Source organism: Piliocolobus tephrosceles, chromosome X, assembly GCF_002776525.5.
Source record: "Piliocolobus tephrosceles isolate RC106 chromosome X, ASM277652v3, whole genome shotgun sequence".
In the NCBI taxonomy this organism is placed as follows: domain Eukaryota; kingdom Metazoa; phylum Chordata; class Mammalia; order Primates; family Cercopithecidae; genus Piliocolobus; species Piliocolobus tephrosceles.
The window spans coordinates 56,932,677-56,954,955 of NC_045455.1; the positions used below are offsets into that span (position 1 = coordinate 56,932,677).

A 22,279-nucleotide genomic window follows, 5' to 3' on the forward strand; every position below is an offset into this window, starting at 1 on the left:
GTAGTCCCAGCTACTTGTGGGGCTGAGTTGGGAGGATCGCATGAGCCTGGAAGGTTGAGACTGCAACGAGCTGAGATCAAGTCACTGTACTCCAGCCTGGGTGACAGAGTGAGACCCTATCTCAATTTAAAAAACCCAACAGAACAAAAACCAAACAAGCAGATGTCCAAAACTTTTCGTCTTGCAAAACTGAAACTATATATGCATTACACGAAGTGTAAGTTTTATATAATTATGTAATCATGAAGAAATATTGAAGCATTCTTAGTAGGTTGCAAATGTGTTAATGGGAAGAGACTATTTCTGAATTGAGGGAGGGAGAATTAGGTTAAAAAAAGAAAAAAGACTGCATTTAAACAAAACATATTATATTTATGTGCTTATAATAATAAATGTAAATACATTTGTGTGTATACTTGTGAATAAAAATAAAGGTAGCTAATTGGATAGAAATAAACATTAGCAAAAATTGGGAGGAGGAGAAGAGATGGCAGAAGGTAGAAATAAGTGAACTTTTTCATTTTTTCATAATAGCCAGTTGATACCACTAAGCACCAATAAATTGAGAAAATGAGACCTAAGCATAAAATTCAGCATTTTGGAGCTAATGACCAGAAGAACTTGAAATAGAAACAGTTAAATGTGGTTATCTCTGCTGAATAGAATTGGGAGTAGAGAATGGGAGATTTTTACTTGGTATTTTATAATCTTTTATAATGTTGAACTTTTTAATTACCATATTTATCTTATTTTTATAATTTTAAGAAATAGTAAACTTAGTACATATTCTCTAAGTGCTTACAATCAAGTTATACTTCACATAATTAATTAAAGTACCATATAGGGCAGTATCATTCAACAGCATAATTATCTGTTTCGAAATACATATATTAATATGATCATTTTTCCTTAAGAAGTGAAGCTTAGTAGCAGCATTAATGAGGAGAAAGGAAGTACTACATTTAAAACTTCTATGATCATTATGCAGACAGTAATATCTAACACCATAAAATACTAAGATGGATTAAGGTAAGTAGCAGGACAGCAGTAAGAACATTAACCTAAAATTTGAAACCAATTTAAATAGTCTTTGGTCAGCTATACCATATAATGGATAAGCATGTCAGTTTCCTCCTTAAGTGAGCCAAGGCACTTTAGCATTACTTGTATGAGGCAGACATAATAGAAAAATGGATCCCGATTTAAAAGGTTTTCTAGAACATCCTTGATATTGAGTAATTTAAGTAGAAGTTATTCATTTCTTTTAAAGTTAGCCATATTTAAATCATGGCTGTAGATATAATTGTGGGCAAATTTCCAGACTTTCAGAGAACATGTGTATGTACACCAGTATCAGAAGGGGCAATGATTGAATTTGCCAGAATATATGAGTGAAGATCTAATAATATTTTAAAGATGTTAAAACCCTTTGAGAGCATGATAGTGTGGTAGTAGTTCTGTTTGTTTTTCTGCTGCTGTTATTAGAAAAATGAAGTTGTATTTTGGTATTAAGCTGAAGATTGGTGTGGGTTTTTATTTGTGCATGACACAAGACTGTAGTTGGTAACAGGCATTCTTCTCCCTAAATTTTGGTATTGAAAGGATGACATATTAATGGGAGAGATTAGATTTTGCTTACCAAGAAGAGAAAATTCGATTGTACCTTCTCAATACTAATTTTCAGAATCGCTCATGTAAATGGACAGAAAGAATAAAATAAATTAACAAACCACATGGAGGAGAACATCTGTTGTCCAGTCTTATACATGGTGATTAAGGCAAATAGACTTATTTATTTGCCTATTTTTTGGTACCAGCTATTTCTGAAGGCATGGGAAAATCCATTTTGTAGCAATGACTATTGCTTTTCCAAGATTTTGACTCTATGTTAAAAAAAACAGAGAGAGAGAGAAAAACATAGGGCATGTATTTAACATTTAGCATGCTTTCTTGAAGAAAATATTCAATATTTATAGAGGTTCCATAAGTGAGTGCACATTAAAAGGTTTACAACCTTTTAGTTATGTACTACATTTTGCAAACATACATACAGAAAAAGACCTATCAACCATCTCGCATGATTAAAAATTTTTTTAGTCCTCCATGTAGTTCTGAAGTTATGATCCATATTAACCTAAGTGAAGTACATTAAAAAACTCAAGGTAGTTAAATAGAAAATTTTCAAAATGTTTAGCTTTTAAGAAAACTGGTTATTTATATCAGTTATGAGTCAATTCTCTTTGTTACTCTGCCAGTGTAATAAAAACAAAATGTTGATTATACTTTTATCTTTTACCAGTTCTCTTGTTTCTAATAAATTCTCTATTTAACTCTTCCTAGAAATTTAACTTTAGTCCTTTCTCTTTGAGGGTGTAGAGAGCTGCTTTATCGTCTTTAATGAACTTTCAGTAATGCATGGGCTAAGGTTTAACCAGTATACCCATGTGTAAAAGAAAGGAAGCTATGGAATGTACTTCGTAAAGTTGAATGAGAAAGACACAGAAATAAAACAGCTTTTATACCTGAATAGGTAATGAATAGTAGGGAACCTTTAGAAAAGGGCTCGTCCTAAGACTCTTGGAAAAGTTATATTTGGTAAATTTTTAAAATTCCATCTTGTTATCTCCAAAATTTCAAAATTTTTAAAATTCCATCTTGTTATCTCCAAAAGACAATTTGTTTATCATTACAAATTGTCCATCTGTACTGAGGGGAATTAAAAGACAGATGATCAAGTTTTTACAGATAATGTGTACCATCTCTATTTAGGAAAACCTGTTCTGGAAAAAAGTTATAGTCTTTATATTGCAAACACAAGTTTCTTGTCACCTGTCCTGCCATTTGTCCTTCAGCTTTCTCTCAACCATTATATTAGTGGGTTTTGAGGAAGAGATTTAGAACCAGCCAGAATCACTGTGCAGTTCATCTTTACATACAGATTTGAAAACTGTACCTCTACCCCAAATTAATGATACAATTCTTTATCTGGGGCCCACACTATCATTAGAAAATATAAAACAGGCCGGGTGCAGTGGTTCATGCCTATAATCCCAGCACTTTGGGATGCCGAGGCTGGTGGATCTCCCGAGATCAGGAGTTCGAGACCAGTCTGACCAACATGGTGAAACCACATCGCCACTAAAAGCACAAAAATTAGCTGGGTATGGTGGCACATGCCTATAATCCCAGCTATTCAGGAGGTGGAGGTTGCAGTGAGCCAAAATTGTACCACTGCACTCCAGTCTGGGCGACAGAGTGAGACTCTGCCTCAAAAAAAAAAAAAAAGGATAAAGAAAATATAAAACGAACGAACTAATATTTGTTGAATGCCCATAATGTAGTATTAATCACTTCATTTAATCTTCACAACTGTGAATTGAAAAGATTAAAAAACTACAACCAGTAGGGTGGCAAATCAAACCCAGTGGGTTTTATGTGGTAATTTCAGTTTTCCTTGTTTAGGATACTGTTCCATCTCATGTTTACTGGTAAGAGCATTCCAGTTTCCTTTAGGAGCCCTTCCCCAGTTCCTTGTGATTTGGATGTATGGGTCCATACCATTATTTCACATGTGTAACTCCACCTCTCCCCCACAGATCACCTCAACAGAGAGGCTTTTCACTTAGGCCTGACCAATCAGAGCCCTCTCTGAGACCTTACGTGCTTGAATTAGCAAAGAAGACTGACTCATCCCCTCTGCAGTAGGAGACAATGAGGAAAACAGAGAAGGAAACAAACAAACAAACAAAAACCAAAAAGTAGATATAAGACATTTCAGACTGTAAGAAGGAAGTCCTGGTTGACTTGAATCTCCAGCAGGACCAGGTTTATGGGCATTTCACATGTATAGTCACATGCAATTCTGATCCTAGAAGGGCCCCCACAGTTGGTTTCATGCTCTACCATCTAGAAATTCTTAATAATTTTTAAATACGACATTTTGCTTTTTAATTTTGCAAAGTGTGTAGGCAGGCCTCATCGCCACCTCCAGATCTAGTTGCTTCTATCATGTGAACTTCCCAGGTATTTTTCTCAGTGTTGTGAGAAAATAAAATGCCCTATGTGCTTAAACTAGTTTGAGTTGAGAATTTGTGACTTGCAGTGAAGCGGTTCTGACAAATATATCTCTGAACCTGCACTTTCTATCAGCCCTCAGATTGTGGTACTATCAACCCCTGATTATCTGTGAAGGATAAATTATTCACTTATGAGTGATTTATGACACAGTTCTAGTACTAAATGTTATTTTCTTGCCATCTGTCATGCTTTCAGCTAACTTCACAACATCAGTTAGGTAGTCCATGGAATGAAAACTAATGTTAACAACATGTTAAAATATATCTATTTCTTGTATACATATAGTATATTTTAATATATAAGAATAATGTAAATATTTAAAATATAACACATTTGAAAATATACATTCTATATATTTGTGTATATATAACTATATCTCATATATATGTAACTATATATCATATATATATTTGTATATTCTGATACCTATATAGCATACCAGAGAAAAACATACTGGAGAAATTTACAACACAAAGAAAAAGTTGTAATTTTTTATGTGTATATATATATATATAATTTTTTAATGTATATATACACACATATATTTGGAAACAGAGTCTTGTATATATGTATATATATTTGGAGACAGGGTCTTGCTCTGTCACTCAGGCTGGAGTGCAATGGTGTGCAATCACAGCTCACTGCAGCCTCAACCTCCTGGACTCAAGTAATCCTCCTACCTCAGCCCCACAAGTAGTTGGGAGTACAAGTGCATGTTACCATGCTTGGGTAATTTTAAAACGTTTTTGTGGAGATAGGGTCTCACTGTGTTGCACAGGCTGGTCTCGAACTCCTGGGCTCCAGAGAGCTTCCCTCTTCAGCCACCCAAAATGCTGAGATTATAGGCATAAGCCCCATGCCCAGCCCATAATTTGTAATTTTAGAGCGATTTCCAGTTTATAAAATGCTTTTACTTACAACATATTACTATAAGAAGTTCGAGGCAGGTGGATCACAAGGTCAGGAGTTCGAGACCAGCCTGGCCAACATGGTGAAACCCCGACTCTACTAAAAATACAAAAGTTAGCCAGTCATGGTGGCCCGGGCCTGTAATCCCAGCTACTCGGGAGGCTGAGGCAGGCAAATTGCTTGAACCAAGGGGGAGGAGATTGCAGTGAGCTGAGATCTTGCCACTGAACTCCAGCCTGGGTGACAGAGCCAGACTCAGTCTCAGAAAAAAAAAAAAAAAAAAAGGAGTTTTCTGTTTTGAGATGAACTCATGGGTCATTGTTAGGTAAACTATTTTGAAATGGGTACATTTTCACATTCGAATCTTTTGAAAGTGAATGAAAACTGTATCCCATTGCCATATAAAAGCATGGTTCATTTACGTATGAAATTCAGTCTGTGGTTCTGTTTATCATATGTTAGTAAAGACACAGAGAAGTAGAAAAAAATTCATCTAAAATCAACCAAAACCTCCGAAGGGGCTGAGTGCGGCTATATTGAGGTAAAACTCAAAGATGGGAATGCTTTCCACCAAAAGAATGAGACTGGGGGAGGACATTCTCAAAAGGCCTAAAATCATATGTGTTAATTTGATGGAAAAGAACATGTACTTCAAATTCTGGATTGTTAGAATGAAATCTTGTGTTCTGAAATACCTGTTTAGAAAGTTGGGTCAAACTAGAAGTACCATTTAATTTAAAAAAACATTTGGTCAAATTTACTAAAGACACAGGAATAAGTGGTTACCAAAAGAAAACAGACTATGCCTGAACCTTAGGGTTTAACATACATTTGAAGGAGGCTAATACCTGTTTGCACAGTCTTGTGGTTTTTAGGTGGGACCTTTGGGAGGTGACTAGGACATGAAGGCAGAGTGTTCATGAATGGGGTTGGTGTCCTTGTGAAAGAGACCGCAGAGAACTTTCTTGCCCCTCCAGTATGTGGGGCTGTGGCAAGAAGACATGTGCCTGTGAACCAGGGAGCCGGATCTCACCAGACACTGAGTCTGCTGGCACCTTCATCTTGGAGTTTCCAGCCTGCAAAACTGTGAGAAGTAAGTTTCTTTTGTTTATAAGCTGCCCAGCTTATGGTATTTTACTATAACAGCCCACATGGACTCAGACAAGTCTCCTAGGTGTTCATATCTCAGAAGTACTTCAGCAGGGCCATGGTGCACCAGAATTGTCTTTTCAGCATCTTTGGTAGCGCTCCTCCTCTCTTCCTTTGCCAGCATGGTTTGTCCTTGCTCAAGACCACTTTCAGGAAACAGGTAAGTTGCAACTCTTTCTTGTCATAGTGAATGTTTTATTTTGTTTATGACAGTTCACTCTCTCCTGTCAGTAAGAAGTGGAAATTAGGTTTAGGGAATCATAGAACTGAAGAGGTGAGAAACAGTTATAGAATGGCAAGACCTTAAAATGAATTCAGGATTTAGTAGCCACCTGAAGGACAATAACAGATGGTAAGTTTAGAGGTGTACAAATATAATGGGAAGAGGTCAGGTGAATTTCGATAGCAATTGCAGAAGAACTGCGTGATAGTTTTGAGGAATAAAGAAGAGAAGAGAAACCATATGGTGAGATGATAATTAGGCTCAAGTATTTGTCTTTAAGAAAAGAAAAAATATTGGAGACGTATTTATGAAGACACAACCTGAGGTAAAGGAAAAGAATTACTGGAAAAGAGAAGAAGGAGAGACGGTGATATAGGTCTAAACTAAAGAGTTTTGGAGAGATCTTGCAGTAAAATTAAAGCTAGGAAAATGGAGGAAGGAAATACAGTTATACATTGCTTAATGGCAGGGGTATGTCCTGCAAAATGCATCATAGGTGATTTAGTCATTGTGCAAACATCATAGAGTGCACTTACATAAACCTAGGTCATACAGCCTACTACACAGCTAGACTATGCAGTATAGCCTATTACTCCTAGGTGGAAACATGTACAGCATGTTACTGTACTGAATACTGTACAGTATAATATACTGTGAATACCACATAAATAATTTCATTTTGTTTATATACTGTGTTAATACATTTATTTTATTTTGTTTGTCTTCTTGCTGGATCCCCACAGGGTGGAGGGGCAAGAAAGTTTTCTGAGGTCCCTATTATAAGGACACTAACCCCGTTCACAGGCACTCTGCCTTCATGTCCTAGTCACCTGCCAAAGTTCCCCCTAAAAACCACAAGACTGTGGAAACATGTATTATCCTCTTTCAAATATATGTTAAACCCTAATGTTTAGGCATAGTCTGTTTTCTTTTAGTAACCACTTATTCCTCTATTTTTAGTAAATTTAGCCAAATGCTTTTATCATTATTATTATTATTATACTTTATTATTATAAGTTCTAGGGTACATGTACACAGCGTGCAGGTTTGTTACATATGTATACATGTGCCATGTTGGTGTGCTGCACCCATTAACTCGTCTTTTACATTAGGTATTTCCCCTAATGCTATCCCTCCCCACTCCCCCATCCCACGACAGGCCCCGGTGTGTGATGTTCCGCTTCCTATGTCCAAGTGCTCTCATTGTTCAATTCCCACCTATGAGTGAGAACATGCAGTGTTTGGTTTTCTGTCCTTGCAATAGTTTGCTCAGAATGATGGTTTCCAGCTTCATCCATGTCCGTACAAAGGACATGAATGCATCCTTTTTTATGGCTGCATAGTATTCCATGGTGTATATGTGCCATATTTTCTAAATCCAGTCTGTCATTGATGGACATTTGGATTGGTTCCAAGTCTTTGCTATTGTGAATAGTGCCTCAGTAAACATACGTGTGCATGTGTCTTTACAGCAGCATGATTTATAATCCTTTGAGTATATACCCAGTAATGAGATGGCTGGGCCAAATGGTATTTCTAGTTCTAGATCCTTGAGGAATTGCCACACTGTCTTCCACAATGGTTGAACTAGTTTACAGTCCTACCAACAGTGTAAAAGTCTTCCTATTTCTCCACATCCTCTCCAGCACCTGTTGCTTCCTGACTTTTTAATGATCGCCATTCTAACTGGTGTGAGATGGTATCTCATTGTGGTTTTGATTTTCATTTCTCTGATAGCCAGTGATGATGAGCATTTTTTCATGTGTCTATTGGTTGCATAAATGTCTTCTTTTGAGAAGTGTCTGTTCATATCCTTCACCCACTTTTTGATGGGGTTGTTTGATTTTTTCTTGTACATTTGGTTAAGTTTTTTGTAGATTCTGGATATTAGCCCTTTGTTAGATAGGTAGATTGCAAAAATTTTCTCCCGTTCTGTAGATTGCCTGTTCACTCTGATGGTAGTTTCTTTTGCTGTATAGAAGCTCTTTAGTTTAATTAGATCCATTTGTCTATTTTGGCTTTTGTTGCCATTGCTTTTGGTGTTTTAGTCATGAAGTCCTTGCCCATGCCTACGGCCTGAATGGTATTGCCTCGGTTTTCTTCTAGGGTTTTTATGGCTTTAGGTCTAATATTTAAGTCTTTACTCCATCTTGAATTAATTCTTGTATAAGGTATAAGGACGGGATCCAGTTTCAACTTCCTACATATGGCTGGCCAGTTTTCCCAGCACCATTTATTAAATAGGGAATCCTTTCCCCATTTCTTGTTGTTGTCAGGTTTGTCAAAGATTGGATGGTTGTAGATGTGTGGTATTATTTCTCAGGGCTCTATTCTGTTCCATTGGTCTATATCGCTGTTTTGGTACCAGTACCATGCTGTTTTGGTTACTGTAGCCTTGTAGTATAGTTTGAAGTCAGGTAGCATGATGCCTCCAACTTTGTTCTTTTGGCTTAGGATTGTCTTGGCAATGCGGGGTCTTTTTTGGTTCCATATGAACTTTAAAGTAGTTTTTACCAATTCTGTGAAGAAAGTCATTGGTAACTTGATGGGGATGGCATTGAATCTATAGCTTACTTTAGGCAGTATGGCCATTTTCACAATATTGATTCTCCTATCCATGACATGGAATGTTCTTCCATTTGTTTGTGTCCTCTTTTATTTCATTGAGCAGTGGTTTGTAGTTCTCCTTGAAGAGGTCCTTCACATCCCTTGTAAGCTGGATTCCTAGGTACTTTATTCTCTTTGAAGCAATTGTGAATGGGAATTCACTTATGATTTTAGCCAAATGGTTTTTAAAATTAAATGGTACTTCTACTTTGACCTAACTTTCTAAACTGGGATTTCAGAACACAGGATGTCATTCTAATATTTCAGAATTTGAGGGACATACAATTACAACACAGTGGCAAACGTGTGTATCCAGACATGCCTAACCATAGGAAAAGTACAGTAAAAATACAGCATTATAATCTTATGGGACTACCATCGTATTTGTGGTCTGTCATTGACCAAAATGTTATGTGGCGCATGACCATATGTAGTAATTTAAACAATACAGAACTATGAATCAGGCTTAATTGTAAGAATAGTAGAATATTGTGTTACAACATATTCTATATATTAATTTTTAGAATGAGAAGGTTGAGACTCACCTGACCTATAAAATTAGCAATTCTGTGTTTCTGAATCCAGGATTACATTGTAACTACGGGGGACCATGACACATGTAGTTTTGCCCCTGACAAATTAAAGAGTTCCCAAAGAAATTATTTATGAGAGCAAATAAAAAACATTTTGACACTGAAAATAAACTGAGTAAAACTTTGCTAAACTCAGGGATTACTCCTTTACCTAGACTAGGCCCAAGTTTGTTTCTTTTAAGGTCAACAGAAGGTAGGTTTCATGACATAAAGCAACTAGTTAAAAGGTTTTTCTTCTGCCAGTTTTCTAGTCAAGGCAATATTGCTATATAGCTTTGTAGCAGTTTCTCCTGGAGAGGTTTCCCGTCCACACATTTCTTTGAGGTGTTGGAGGGGTGTGAAGTGGAGTAGCTGGATTTTAAACTGTGGGAGTTATGTAGATGATCAGACATCCTTTTTGCAGAAAGCACCATGGCAATAGTCTGCAGAATGGGTTGGAGGGATCCAAGACATAGCCTGAGAAAGCTGGACTGGGTCACCTGTCTCGGGGAGCAGGGCCAGAGCCTGTTCTCAGGTGGAGCAATGATGTGGAGAGAATGGATTTGAACTATATTAAAGATGAAGAATTGACAGGATTTAGAGGCTGGATGTGAAATGGACCAGATTTCTGCTTAGGTAATCGGGTAGGCTGTGTTGCTATTGAGTGAGATGAGTTTATTGGGTGAGACAGGTGTTGGGGTAAAAATGCTGAGTTTACATTTGTAATGCGTTGGATTTTTAGATGTCCGTGGGATAGGCTTATTTTTTTTCTCCTTTCCAATTCTGACGGCCAAACTTCTGGTTAATATTCTTCTTTGCTGATAGATTATATACTCTTGAAATCAAAGTTACCAGTTCTTTAACTCAGAAAACAAACAAAAAATAATCTTCTTCCTATTATATGTTAATGTAATTGGTTTAATTCTCAGCAAGACAACCTATTTCATTCCTCCTTCCCAGAGTTTTGGGATAGTACTCTTTGTTCACCCTATGCCACCTTGAATTAGGTGTAATTTGTCAAAGAGAGGGAAAAATCAAAGAGAATGTTCAGGATTTCTGCCTGGAATACTAAAGAACAGTGCTAATGCTGTCAGACACTGGCAATCGGGAGGGGAAGGTGATAGCAGGAGGATTGTGAAAGATGGCTTTTTATATGTTTAAATTGGGAAGATCCAAGTAGAATTGTAATTTCATAGAATGTCAGACTGCATGAGACTTTCAAGGTGAAAAAAAATTACCCTTTATTGAGTATGTAATATGTACCAAGTGCTTTCTCCTGTTTTGTAAATGGAAATAGAGATTCTCAAGAATAAGAAAGTAGCTCGAAGCTACCCAGTTATTTATCTAGTGAGTTATTTAGGGGATTTAGAGTACAGAGGGGGACTATTACCCTTGAAAATTTACATTCTGAAGTTATGAAAATTGGTTCTTATGAAAATTAGGGGGCAAAGAAATGTTCTTTTTAGATATAAAGCAGTGATATACATACAGTACATAAACATATACAGTATATCTAAAGTATTAACATTTCATAGAGGAGGACAATTAGGAAAAAATGTCTAAAAGATTTTTTAAAAGGATGATTTATTTATTTGTTTGTTCATTTATTTATTTACTTTGAGATGGAATGTCTCTCTTGTTGCCCAGGCCGGAGTGCAATGGTGCTATCTCAGCTCACTGCAACCTCTGCCTCCAGGGTTCAAGCAGTTCTCCTGCCTCAGCCTCCCGAGCAGCTGGGATTACAGGCACGCACTACTACGCCTGGCAAATTTTTGTACTTTTTTTTAGTAGTGACCGGGTTTTGCCATGTTGGCTAGGCTGGTTTCAAACTCCTGTCCTCAGGTGATCTGCCTGCCTTGGCCACCCAAAGTGCTGGGAGTACAGGCATGAGCCACCATGCCCAGCTTAAAAGGACGATTTTGAAAAAAGGTTAAGAAACACTTATTCAGCTGGGTGTGTTGGCTCATGCCTGTGATCCCAGTACTTTGGGAGGCCAAGGTGGGAGGATCACTTGAGCTCAGGAGTTCCAGACCAGCCTGGGCAACATGGCGAGACCCTCATCTCTAAGACTGAAATAAAAAAAGGAAGAAACACTGATTTATAATCCATTTCATTTAATAAACTTTTTATTCTTTTTTGCTGACTTCTTTTTTTGTTTCACATGGTACCTCATGTTGAATAATAAAACAAACAGGTAAAAGCAATGTCAGTTTAAATGTCCCTACAGGGAGGGTCTAGAATCATACCATGTGGATGCTTTTTCTCTCACCTTCTGTAGTGGTCCCTGAAGTACTGGTGTGAAAACTTAGAGCTCTGAGCATCCCAGTTTGACTGTCTGGGGGATACAATTTAAACTCCTCATTTTGCAGGTGAGTAAATTGAGGCAGATTTGTCCTGTGTAAGCATTCACTCCTCCAGTTGTTTTATTATTTGGAAGTTGCCCACATAGTGGAACTAAATCGGACTTTCTGTCTCAAAGCATTCTACACAAAGAGGCACACCATTCCACTAGAAGATGGGGAGAGAAAGAAAAGCCCAAGCAGAGGTCAGGGAGATAATTTTTAGAGAGATGATGAGAGAAATAAGTGAGAAAAGAGTCTCAAGAAGGATACTGTGATCAACAGCAGCAAATAAGGAGGGATCAAAGACTGAGAATGAGGCTCTGGCAGTATAAAATTCTCTGGCGACTTGTGACTGCAGTGTCAGGACAGTGTGCAGGCATAGCTTGATTTCACGAGAAACTGTAAATATTTCAGACATCTCAGCAAAAAGGTAAGGACGCTAACTTGTCCTTGTAACTGTTGCAACTAATTACACATTACTCTTTCATGACCCAAATATAAACACCAATACCTTAATCAAAGCAAATTTAGTAAATACTTTTAAGTCTATTTTGTTACAATGAGTTTGAAGGACAAAACAGAGAGCAAATAATGCATACAAATGTACACCCTAAGGAGAGACGTAGATACAGACAGGTTTTATGTACATTTGATCTTAAGGAATGTCCATAACACAGCAATTCACCTGAGGATAAAAAGAAAAGCGTATGTGGTGATGAGACAGAGATATAGATGAAAGAAACAGACAATTTGAAAATCTCTATTGGGCACCACAGAAATCTTATTGTTTATTTTACACTTCTATTTAGCTTTGGGTGACATAATTTCTATTTGCTATTGTCAGACAAATTATTTTCCAAGTGACTCAACAAATTATATTTAGGTTTTAGTAATTGTACTTTAAAGGAATTAGACTGTAATCTTACAACAGTCTTAATAATTACCTAATTCCTTTTCTCTACTTATTTAATACTAGGAATATGATCTGGTAGTGAAATCTAACACTTTCAACTGAACCTTAGTTAAGTATCTCACACTAATAGGAATATTTCTGTTCTCCTTTAAGCAGCTCTATCATCTACAAACAGGGGCAGATTAATTTTCTAATCAAAACATTCTGGGAAACTATTAAGCATGACATTAAACTGTGTTATACTAATTACATTCCCTATGAAGAATTTCTCTCTGAACTTAGAGCATAAGACCCTGGAGAAAACTTATCAGAGCACAAGTTGCTTTAATGTATTTTAAGAAGAATCACATATCCATATAATAATTTTATTAATTTTAATAATTTGGCTTTTTTTGCCATCTCTTCCTGCTATCATTTTGCTTTTCTCATGTACCTGAAATCAATTTGGTTCTGCACAGTAATTCATTATGATGGCAAGATCTTTTTGACCTTGTTAAATAGATTAAAGAAAAAAAAAGGATGAGAAAGCCTGTGTGGGTGTGTAATATGGCAAAGGCAAGTACTTGGCTCCATTGTGAACACTTGTCCAAAATTAGCATTTACTTTTTACTAGAATACTACTCTCATTGAAGAAAAAGAAATAACCAAACAAAAGTAATTGTGATACAATAAGGGAAAAAACATCCTTTAGCAGGGCTCGGAAAACATTTTCTGTGAAGGGTTTGATAGCAAATTCTTTAGGCTTTGTAGGCTATGTGATCTCTGTTAAAACTTCTTACCTCTACTATTGTAGAGCAAAGGCAGCTATAGACAATATATAAAGGAATGGGTGTAGCTATATTCCAATAACTTTTTTTAAACAGAACATAGCAAATCAAAACCACTTCACACCCACTAGGATAGCTAAATTCAAAAAGTCAGATATTAAAATATTGTTGATGAGGATGTGGTGAAATTAGAACCCTCACGCACTGCTGGTGAGAATGCAAAATGGCCCAATTCCTCAAATACAGGATTACTGTATGACCCAGAAATTCCTCCACTGCATACTGACAAAGATTCTTTCCTTTGACCAAACTTCAATCAGCCTCCTCTGAGTTCCTTCTGACTAGGCTTGACCTTGAGCGTCCCTCTCTGTCCTTGTAGAATCCATAGTAAGCGAGAATCCTGCTAAGTCAGTGTATCCTCCACCACTGGTATCTGACTGTGTTTTTTTTGTTTGTTTGTTTTTTGGTTTTTTTTGTTAGGCAGAGTCTTGCTCTGTTGCCCAGGCTGGAGTGCAATGGCATGATCTCAGCTCACTGCAACCTCTGCCTCCCAGATTCAAGCGATTCTCCCTGCCTCAGCCTCCTGAGTAGCTGGGATTACAGGCGCTTGCCACCACACCCAGCTAATTTTTTGTATTTTTAGTAGAGATGGGGCTTCACTATGTTGGCCAGGCTGGTCTTGAACTCCTGACCTCAGGCGATCTACCCACCTTGGTCTCTCAAAGTGCTGGGATTACAGGCGTGAGCCACCATGCCCAGCCTGACTGTTTTTATCACTCAAGTCTGTCTTCAACAATAATTCTGTTGAGTCGGTTTAGCAGGAATCTCCTTACCCCTGATGTTTCCTCTTGGTAATTTTCCATCCACTGACCCTCTAACCCAGCTCCTTGGCTATAAATCCCCACTTGACCTTCTTGTATTGGAAGTCAAGCCCAGTCTTTCTCCCGCCCTGCAAAACCCCACTGCATTGGTCCCTATACTTACCTTGATGGTAGCTTTTTGAATAAAGTCCTCCTTACTTTCGTTACCAAGTGTCATGGATAATTTTTTCCTTAACAGTGTATACCTGAGAAAAGTAAATACTTAGGTCCACTCAAAAAGTTGTACATGAGTATTTGTAGCAGCATTATTCAATATAGCCACAAGGTGGAAATGTCCCAAATGTCCATCAACTGATGAGTGGATAAGCCAAATGGAAGTGTTATGCCCATATAATGGAACATTACTCAGCCCCTCAGGGATATCTGGCAATGTCTGGGGAAATTTTTAGTTGTCACAACCATGGGTCTGCTACTGGCATCTATTGGGTAAAGGCTGGGAATCCTGCTAAACATCCTGCAACGCACAGGACAGCTCCCACACAAACAATTATTCAGCCCCAAATGTCAATGGTGCTGAGGTTGAGAAGCCTTAGTGTAGACACACATGTTATGTGACTATATCAGTGGTCATTCTTTGTACCTATTTTGTTTCTTTCCCACATAACCTTATATTGTTAAACAGCAGCCATCTTAAGACACAAAAGCAAAAGCATGTGATGAGTGTGGAAAGTGCCATGCCACAAATCCTGTAAGGCAAGTAACAGCGTTATATCTTACCACCGAGGGTTTGAAATGGAAGGTGCAAAGTCAGTGCTGTTGGCAAGATAATTATTCTAATACCTTGTCATTAAGCACAAAATGCTGTAAGATTTGTGTGCAGTGAGGTATATTTCTGCTGTAGTCAGATAGTGAAATAATAATGAAAGTTGTGAAATTAAATCAATTAGGCATTGAAGTAGGTAACTGAATGGTTCTTCTTTTAATATACTGACCACTTGGAAAGCATGAATGGTAAAGAACTGAATTTTTATTCTAACCTGAAACTGGAAGAGTGAAATGTTTTCCTGTCTTTTGACTCTCTGTCTCTGCACTACTTTAAGGGAGAGAAGAAAAAGGGATGTGAGAAGAGCGAATAGAAGAAAGTGGAAAGGTAAGGTGGAGAGGAAAGAATATATTTTATTACCCAGAATTAAAAATCAACTTAAAATCATCCTAAAAGGAAATTAATTATTTTATACTTTCTTATATAGACTTAATATCTCATTGTGGGCTCAATGCCAATAAACCAAGAATTTGTGGAGGAACAAAGTTAAGGGACCTACTTCTAAAGTTTCTATTTTTCTGTTAATTTGTGTATTGTGTTAAAAATTTAATATGAAGCTTTTCCAACAAACAGAAAATAATAATATAGACACCAATATCCCACCACTGAGATTAAATACATGTTAATATTTTGCTAGATTTACTTCAGATCTTTCCCTATTAATAAATAAAACATTTACAGATATTTTAGCTATAAAGTTTCAGCTTTAATTCCTTCCCCTTCTTTTTTTCTCTCGAAGTAGGTGAAGTTGTTGTGTATAATTCCTTTGTGTTTTCACTGTGTTATAACGTGCACTTACATCTAACATATTATATATACATATATGCACATATATATACACACAATTTTGTTTATATGCTGTTTATATTCTGTGACTTGATTTTTCTGTTTTTGAGATGTATCCATATGTAGGTTTATTTTATATGTAGTGTAGAATTCCACTGTAACAGCTCTTTCACACTGTAATCTCTTGCTCTTCCCCTGACTACAGAACAGTTAGGTTACCCATTTTTGCTACTATGCAGTATTCAGAAAAAAACTGTCGGCCAGGCACAGTGCCTCATGCCTGTAATACCAGCACTTTGGGAGGCCGAGGTGAGCAGATCAGAAGGTCAAGAGATCGAGATCATCCTGGCCAACATGGTGAAACCCTGTCTCTACTAAAAATACAAAAATTAGCTGGGCATGGTGGTGGGCGCCTGTAGTCCCAGCCAGTTGGGAAGCTGAGGCAGGAGAATCGCTTGAACCCAGGAGGTGGAGATTGCAGTGAGCCGAGATTGTGCCACTGCACTCCAACCTGGCGACAGAGTGAGACTCTGTCTCAAAAAAAAAAAGGAAAAACTCTCAAACTGTTTTTCTTCTGCTCTTACACATCAACAATCAACACAGAAGACTTCTGTGACTCCAAAATATGTAAGGATTTCTCCCCACCAGCAAGCAAACAATCAGTTCTGCTGTGGACACCAGCTGAGTGTCTTCCAATTCAGTTCTGATACTACTTATGCAGAGATAGTGTCAGATCTCACAGGTTGAGGGCTCAGTCCTACAAGATTGCATCCTCCTTCCCATCGGTCACAAGTCTGGGCCTCTAGAACTTCTGTTACACTGGCTTTAAGCAGGGGTTTCCATTATACCTTCTTTGGGTTGCATTAATTTGCTAGAGAGGCACAAAGAACTCAGGAAACACATTTTCTGGTTTATTATGAAGGAAATTTTAAGGGATATAGATAAACAGCCAGATGACAAGATACCTAGGGTGAGATCTGGAAGGGTCCCAAATGAGCTTCTATCCCGGTGGAGTTGGAGTGCACCACCCTCCCACAATGTGGGTGAGTTCTTGTTCACCTTCCTGTCAGCCTCCATGTGTTCAGCTCTCTGAACCCTGTCCTTTGGGCCTTTTATGGAGACTTCATTGGTTCTCCATGGTTGAAGTATGGACAATTATGTTGAAATGTGATTGCATAAAAGGGTATGCTCTAAACCCAGCAAGGCCTGTCTGTGCTGTTCAGATTCTTCCTGGTCTTTCTGTGCAGCATTCCTTCCTCCAGAGTATAGGGCAGGACTCTCTCTGGCCTGAGGGTCTTATGACCCACAATCAGATTAGATTCCTGTCTTGGGCAGGTGAAAGGAGAGCAGGAGAAGGTCCCAGAGAGAGATTCTGTTCCCTGAGGCCTACTTCTGAGGCCTAAAGCACTCTCACATTATAACAAAAGGCTGTAACAAGGGTTACGAGACTTATGAAGTAGGAACCATGGGCGAAAATCTCTATCTATCTATATATACATACATAGATAATCATAATATGGCAGAAGTGTTCAAGGAGTATTTTTGTAAGTGTATGTTTGGGCTTTTCCAGGGAGACATGTAGACATGGAATTGCAGGGTTATAGGTACACATACCTTCACCTTTACTGGGTATTACCAAGTTGTTGTCCAAAGTGTCCATACCTGTTTTGCAATTCCATTATCTATCTAGGAATTCCCAACTTGGCCAGAACTTGGAGACATGGAACTTTGTAATATTTGCAAATTTAATGAGGGTAAATTACATCTCATTAAAAAAAAATTGATTATGGATAATCAATTCCTTCCTTCAGCTTTCAACAACTTTCTCATATGGTCCGTAAGAGTGAGCCATCAAAAGACTGGCATTAGTAATTTTCTGGATGTTGACACTGAACAGAAATGATAAAGGAAAGACAAAACAACTCATCTGCTTCTCATTCCTTATTTCTGTTCTCTAGCTTTTTTCTGCCTATAAAGCCAACCTCCTCTGCTTAGCTCATTGGAACACTGATACTATTTTAGAGAATGAAATTTTGCCTATTCTGGAATTGCAAATAAAAGCCAATTAGATCTTTAAAGTAAATTTGTTTTGTCTTTTTTTTCACCTTCAACTTTTTACCAGCCCTGCACACTAGGCCTGGCACCAGGTAGCATTTCCATGACTATTGACTCAGTGGGGTGTATCATCCTGCTGGGTGATCAAAATGAGGGTCAGTGCATGCTGTTACGAGGTTTAAATATGTTGTGGGCACACATGTAAACTGTACTTAAAAAAACATAAAACTTAAACAAAGATACTTTCACTAATACACTGAAGTTCCAGTGCATTTCTATGAGAAAAAAATTCAGACTGCTGTATGTAAACTTGAAAATTAATTATCATGGCTCCTGTTTACTTATATTTAGTACCTTCTATGTGGCAAGGACATGATAAAGAAAGGAGCAGCCCTTGACATCAGGGCACTAGTTTGACACTTACAGCTAAGCCTCAATGTTTTTAGAAACTGGCCTGACACTCATAGCTAGGCCATGTTGTTCTGATGAACAGCATCTCACAGAACAACAGTATCAGACAGGGTCACTCTGTGACCATGATGAAGTTAGACAAAACAAGACCACTTCCATGTTTTTTCTAAGCACAGACAATAACAAGGTCAGTGTGCAAATCACAAAATACCAATGTTAAATACATTCGTGGGAAACGATTATAGACTAACCTGTTTTAGACTAATCTGCTGCACTAGGCTCCGGCAGACCAGACCTAAGCAGAATGGTCCTCATGCTTATTGCTACATAATCCAACTCACCTCTGAAATCAGCCAGTTTTCCAAAACCAGGAAATTCATAGCACCCAATCAGAAGGGGCCAAGTTTATCTGAGCTGGTATGTTAAGAAAGTTCCCCTCTGTTTTAACCCTATAAGGAAAGTAACTTCGAAACAACTCATCTGCTTCTCATTCCTTATTTCTGTTCTCTAGCTTTTTTCTGCCTATAAAACCAACCTCCTCTGTTTAGCTCACTGGAACACTGATTCCATTTTAGAGAATGAAGTTTTGCCTATTCTGGAATTGCAAATAAAAGCCAATTAGATCTTTAAAGTAAATTTGTTTTGTCTTTTGAAATCAAACATTCCCTTCTCTCCATGATATGGATGACTAATGCTTCTTTGTCAGTTACAGCTTTAGGCTTGTCTTTTAGCCTGCCATCCTCCTAGATATGAACTGTCTGCACTTCCTGAAGGCATCTAATCTTGAGCAACCCTTCCCACCTCTTTCCATGGAGTCTTCCCCAAATCACCTAATCAAAGCCCAGATCCTTTAAGTGCTTTCTAATACCATTTACCTAAGACACTCCATGGCTCCCCATAATGCATGTTCTCCCTCCCTGAGTAATAATCCCAACTTGTTCAACTACAAAATTCCTGTAGGAGCATTTACGAAACTCTAAGGGCTTTACATACGCTATGTTATTTAGGCCTGAAAATGCCCCTCTTTCATAGGTATTAGTATAATTAGCCCCCTTTTGTAGATGAAGCAGCAACGAAAGTTAAACATCATCTCCAGTACCAAATAGCTAGTAAATGGCAGGAATAAAATCTGTATCTGGGTCTGTCATCAAGACATAAGGAACTACTTGTAGTTCTCCTGACCTTGCTGTTCTCCTGTAAGTTTTCCTACAGATTATGTGCTCTTTGAGGACAGAGCTGTAGAGTCTGGAACAGTAAAACAAATATAAAAGAAGAAAACCTGTAGCGTGAAGACTTACTGAGAACTAAGGCCCATTTTTTGAACCTCTGTGCCAATCTCCTCAGAGTACCTAGAGTTGCTTCTTTTACCAAAATCAATACTGCATGTTTCTCAGAGTCTTGGCCTACACCACCTCCATATAATCAGAAGACAGATATCTTAAAGGAATAGTTCCCAGGAAAAGCTCATTTTTAAAGGGGCTATATTGATGTGTTGAGAAAACAGTATTGGCCTTGTAGCTTGACCTTGGGTTTACACAACAAATTCTTTTGCATGGTTTCAGTTCAAGGCCCTTTGTTATGTGACCTTAAAGTTTCTTCACCTCTATGCTCTCTTGGCCTTGCTCCTGCCTGGAATGGAATGCCTTTTTTAGATGAATGCCCCACCACTGTTTCCTGCCTAGTGAAAACCTATGCAGTCTTCCTTTTACCTTTCCAGATCCACTCCTTCAGATTTAATAACTCCCCTTTTTGTTCTCAAGGAACTTCTAAAACAACTGCTATAGACATTTACATTCCTTGGTTAATTGTGTTAGGGTTTGCGAACCAGATGAGACTGTGAGCTCCTGATGGGCTCAGCCTAGCCTAGCTCTGTCTTATTTTGGGTGGACCCCTCTGCCACCTCAGAGCGAGCACTTAGGCAGGAAATATGTACAGAAGGCTTCCTTTTGGAGCGTCGTGGGCCCCGTCGTTTTGTCCTGCCTAGTACCCCTTCCAGCACCGTACCCAGTCCCAGAACTACTTTTTCCAGCCCCAGACGTGCAAGGAGAGGGCTAGCAGATGGTTTTATATTCCAGCGCTGCTCAAATGGTGGCGCAGGGTCTGTATCGTCCGCCTGCCAGTTCTGCTGGAACCCTATTTCCAAATCCAAAGAAATCCAGGCCGATGACTTCCTCCACGGTCCCCGGCCCTTTTCCAGATCTGACGCCACTCTATGCCCTTAAGGTGAGCTGCCTGGACCGCCAGAAGGGTTGAGCGGCGGCATTGACAGGCGGCATGGCCAATCATGTTTCGCGAGGCCCGGAAGGGGCGGTACCTCAGCGTGTCATTGATTCGGCGGCGCGGGATTGGCCATTCCGGGCCAACACGGGTGGCGGGAGTTTTCAGTTGTGTTGGCTGCGGCCCCGACTTCAGCGGTTGGGCTAGGCTGTGCTGACTGGGTGGCGGACCCCGGGAGACAAACCCGTTGTCGATCCCTCAGCTCCCCACTGCAGCTTGCTGAGTGGCCACCTTCTTTCCGGTTCCCGGAGCTGCGGGGAAAGATGGAACGGCACCGGCCGCGGCTGCACCACCCTACCCAAGGCTCAGCCGCTGGGACTCCCTACCCTTCCTCAGCCTCACTCCGCGGCTGCCGGGAAAGCAAGATGCCGCGCAGGAAGGGCCCCCAACACCCTCCACCGCCCGGTGGCCCCGAGGAGCCTGGGGAGAAGCGCCCCAAATTTGTAAGTATCGCCTGGAGCTAGGGTGGGGCCGCTCCCGCCCCGCCGTAGGGCTGACTGCCGACGGTGGGCCCACAAGAATTTGGGGACCAAATTTTATTCTAGAGATCCCGAGGTGCCAATCATCATAGATTGACAACGACCGGGTCTACTTGTAGCTGGATCCTGTGACAAATGCCCAGATCTTTGTGTTGCCCCCAAATTTCTTAGGGCTGATGTGAAAAGCAGTTCAAATGTATATATGCATTGACGTCATCTAGGTGGACAATGCATTTTTTAAGTCGAACTTCTCCCTTCTTCCTTAGCGTAAGAAGGTATAAGATGTATCAAAGTGAACTTTTAGGTCACAGCATTTTTTTTTCTTCTGCTTATTATTTTAATCTAATAAGAACTTTTAATTACGTATAAGAACTTTTAAGGTGGGTATAATTTTCCAAGTTGAAACAGCTCGTTTTAAAACTTGGCGGGTGATGTGGTCACTACTAAAGAATGTTTTGCTTAGCTTGGAAAGAATTCTAAATATTTGAAACTTGCTATTCTGGTTTGCTTGTCTTTAACACTTAAGGAAAGTGTCATGATTAACACCTTGTCTTTTCGTTGGTGTCAATTAGTGAAAGTATAGGCAGTGATGATTATTTTGGGGTATGTGTGTGTAAATAAATCACATAGAGGATTGATAGATTTGGGATGAGTCCAACAGAATTGAAATTTCACATTTACCACTCCACCATTTTCCTTAGGAATATGGAAAAACTATGTGTGTGTGTGTGTGATAGTACAGTATTTGTCTTATTTGGGCAAGTAAAAATTGTGAGAAATTTAATTCATGATTCGCAAATTAAGGGAATAATGGTTTGTGAACCAGTTGCTAACTATAACATTTAGTTAAAAATAATAGTTGAATAAGACTGAGAGCCCATATTCTGATACATGAGATATATCAGAATACTGAAAATGAGGAACAGCATAGATTAGTTATGCCAAATTAAGTATCAAAATGGTCATAGGAATAGTGACATTTCGCAGAAGGATCAGATATGAACTTGATCATTATCTTGACAGATCTGAAGAATGAATAGGACAGAATTAACTTCCCAATGAAAGATT

The 22,279-nt window shown here is 38.7% G+C and overlaps 1 protein-coding gene across 2 annotated transcripts in view; it reads left to right on the plus strand.

The window, feature by feature from the left end:
- Nucleotides 1-20,786: 20,786 nt before the first annotated feature.
- DIAPH3 (diaphanous related formin 3) overlaps nucleotides 20,787-22,279 on the plus strand; it is a 522,768-nt gene continuing 521,275 nt past the window's right edge. The window contains exon 1 of one of the 2 annotated variants that reach the window (XM_023196219.3): nucleotides 20,787-21,175. In XM_023196219.3, coding sequence (XP_023051987.2) covers nucleotides 20,996-21,175 — 180 coding nt within the window. In that variant the 5' untranslated portion in view covers nucleotides 20,787-20,995. The remainder of the gene's footprint in view (nucleotides 21,176-22,279) is intronic. The other variant, XM_023196220.3, reaches the window with a different exon arrangement.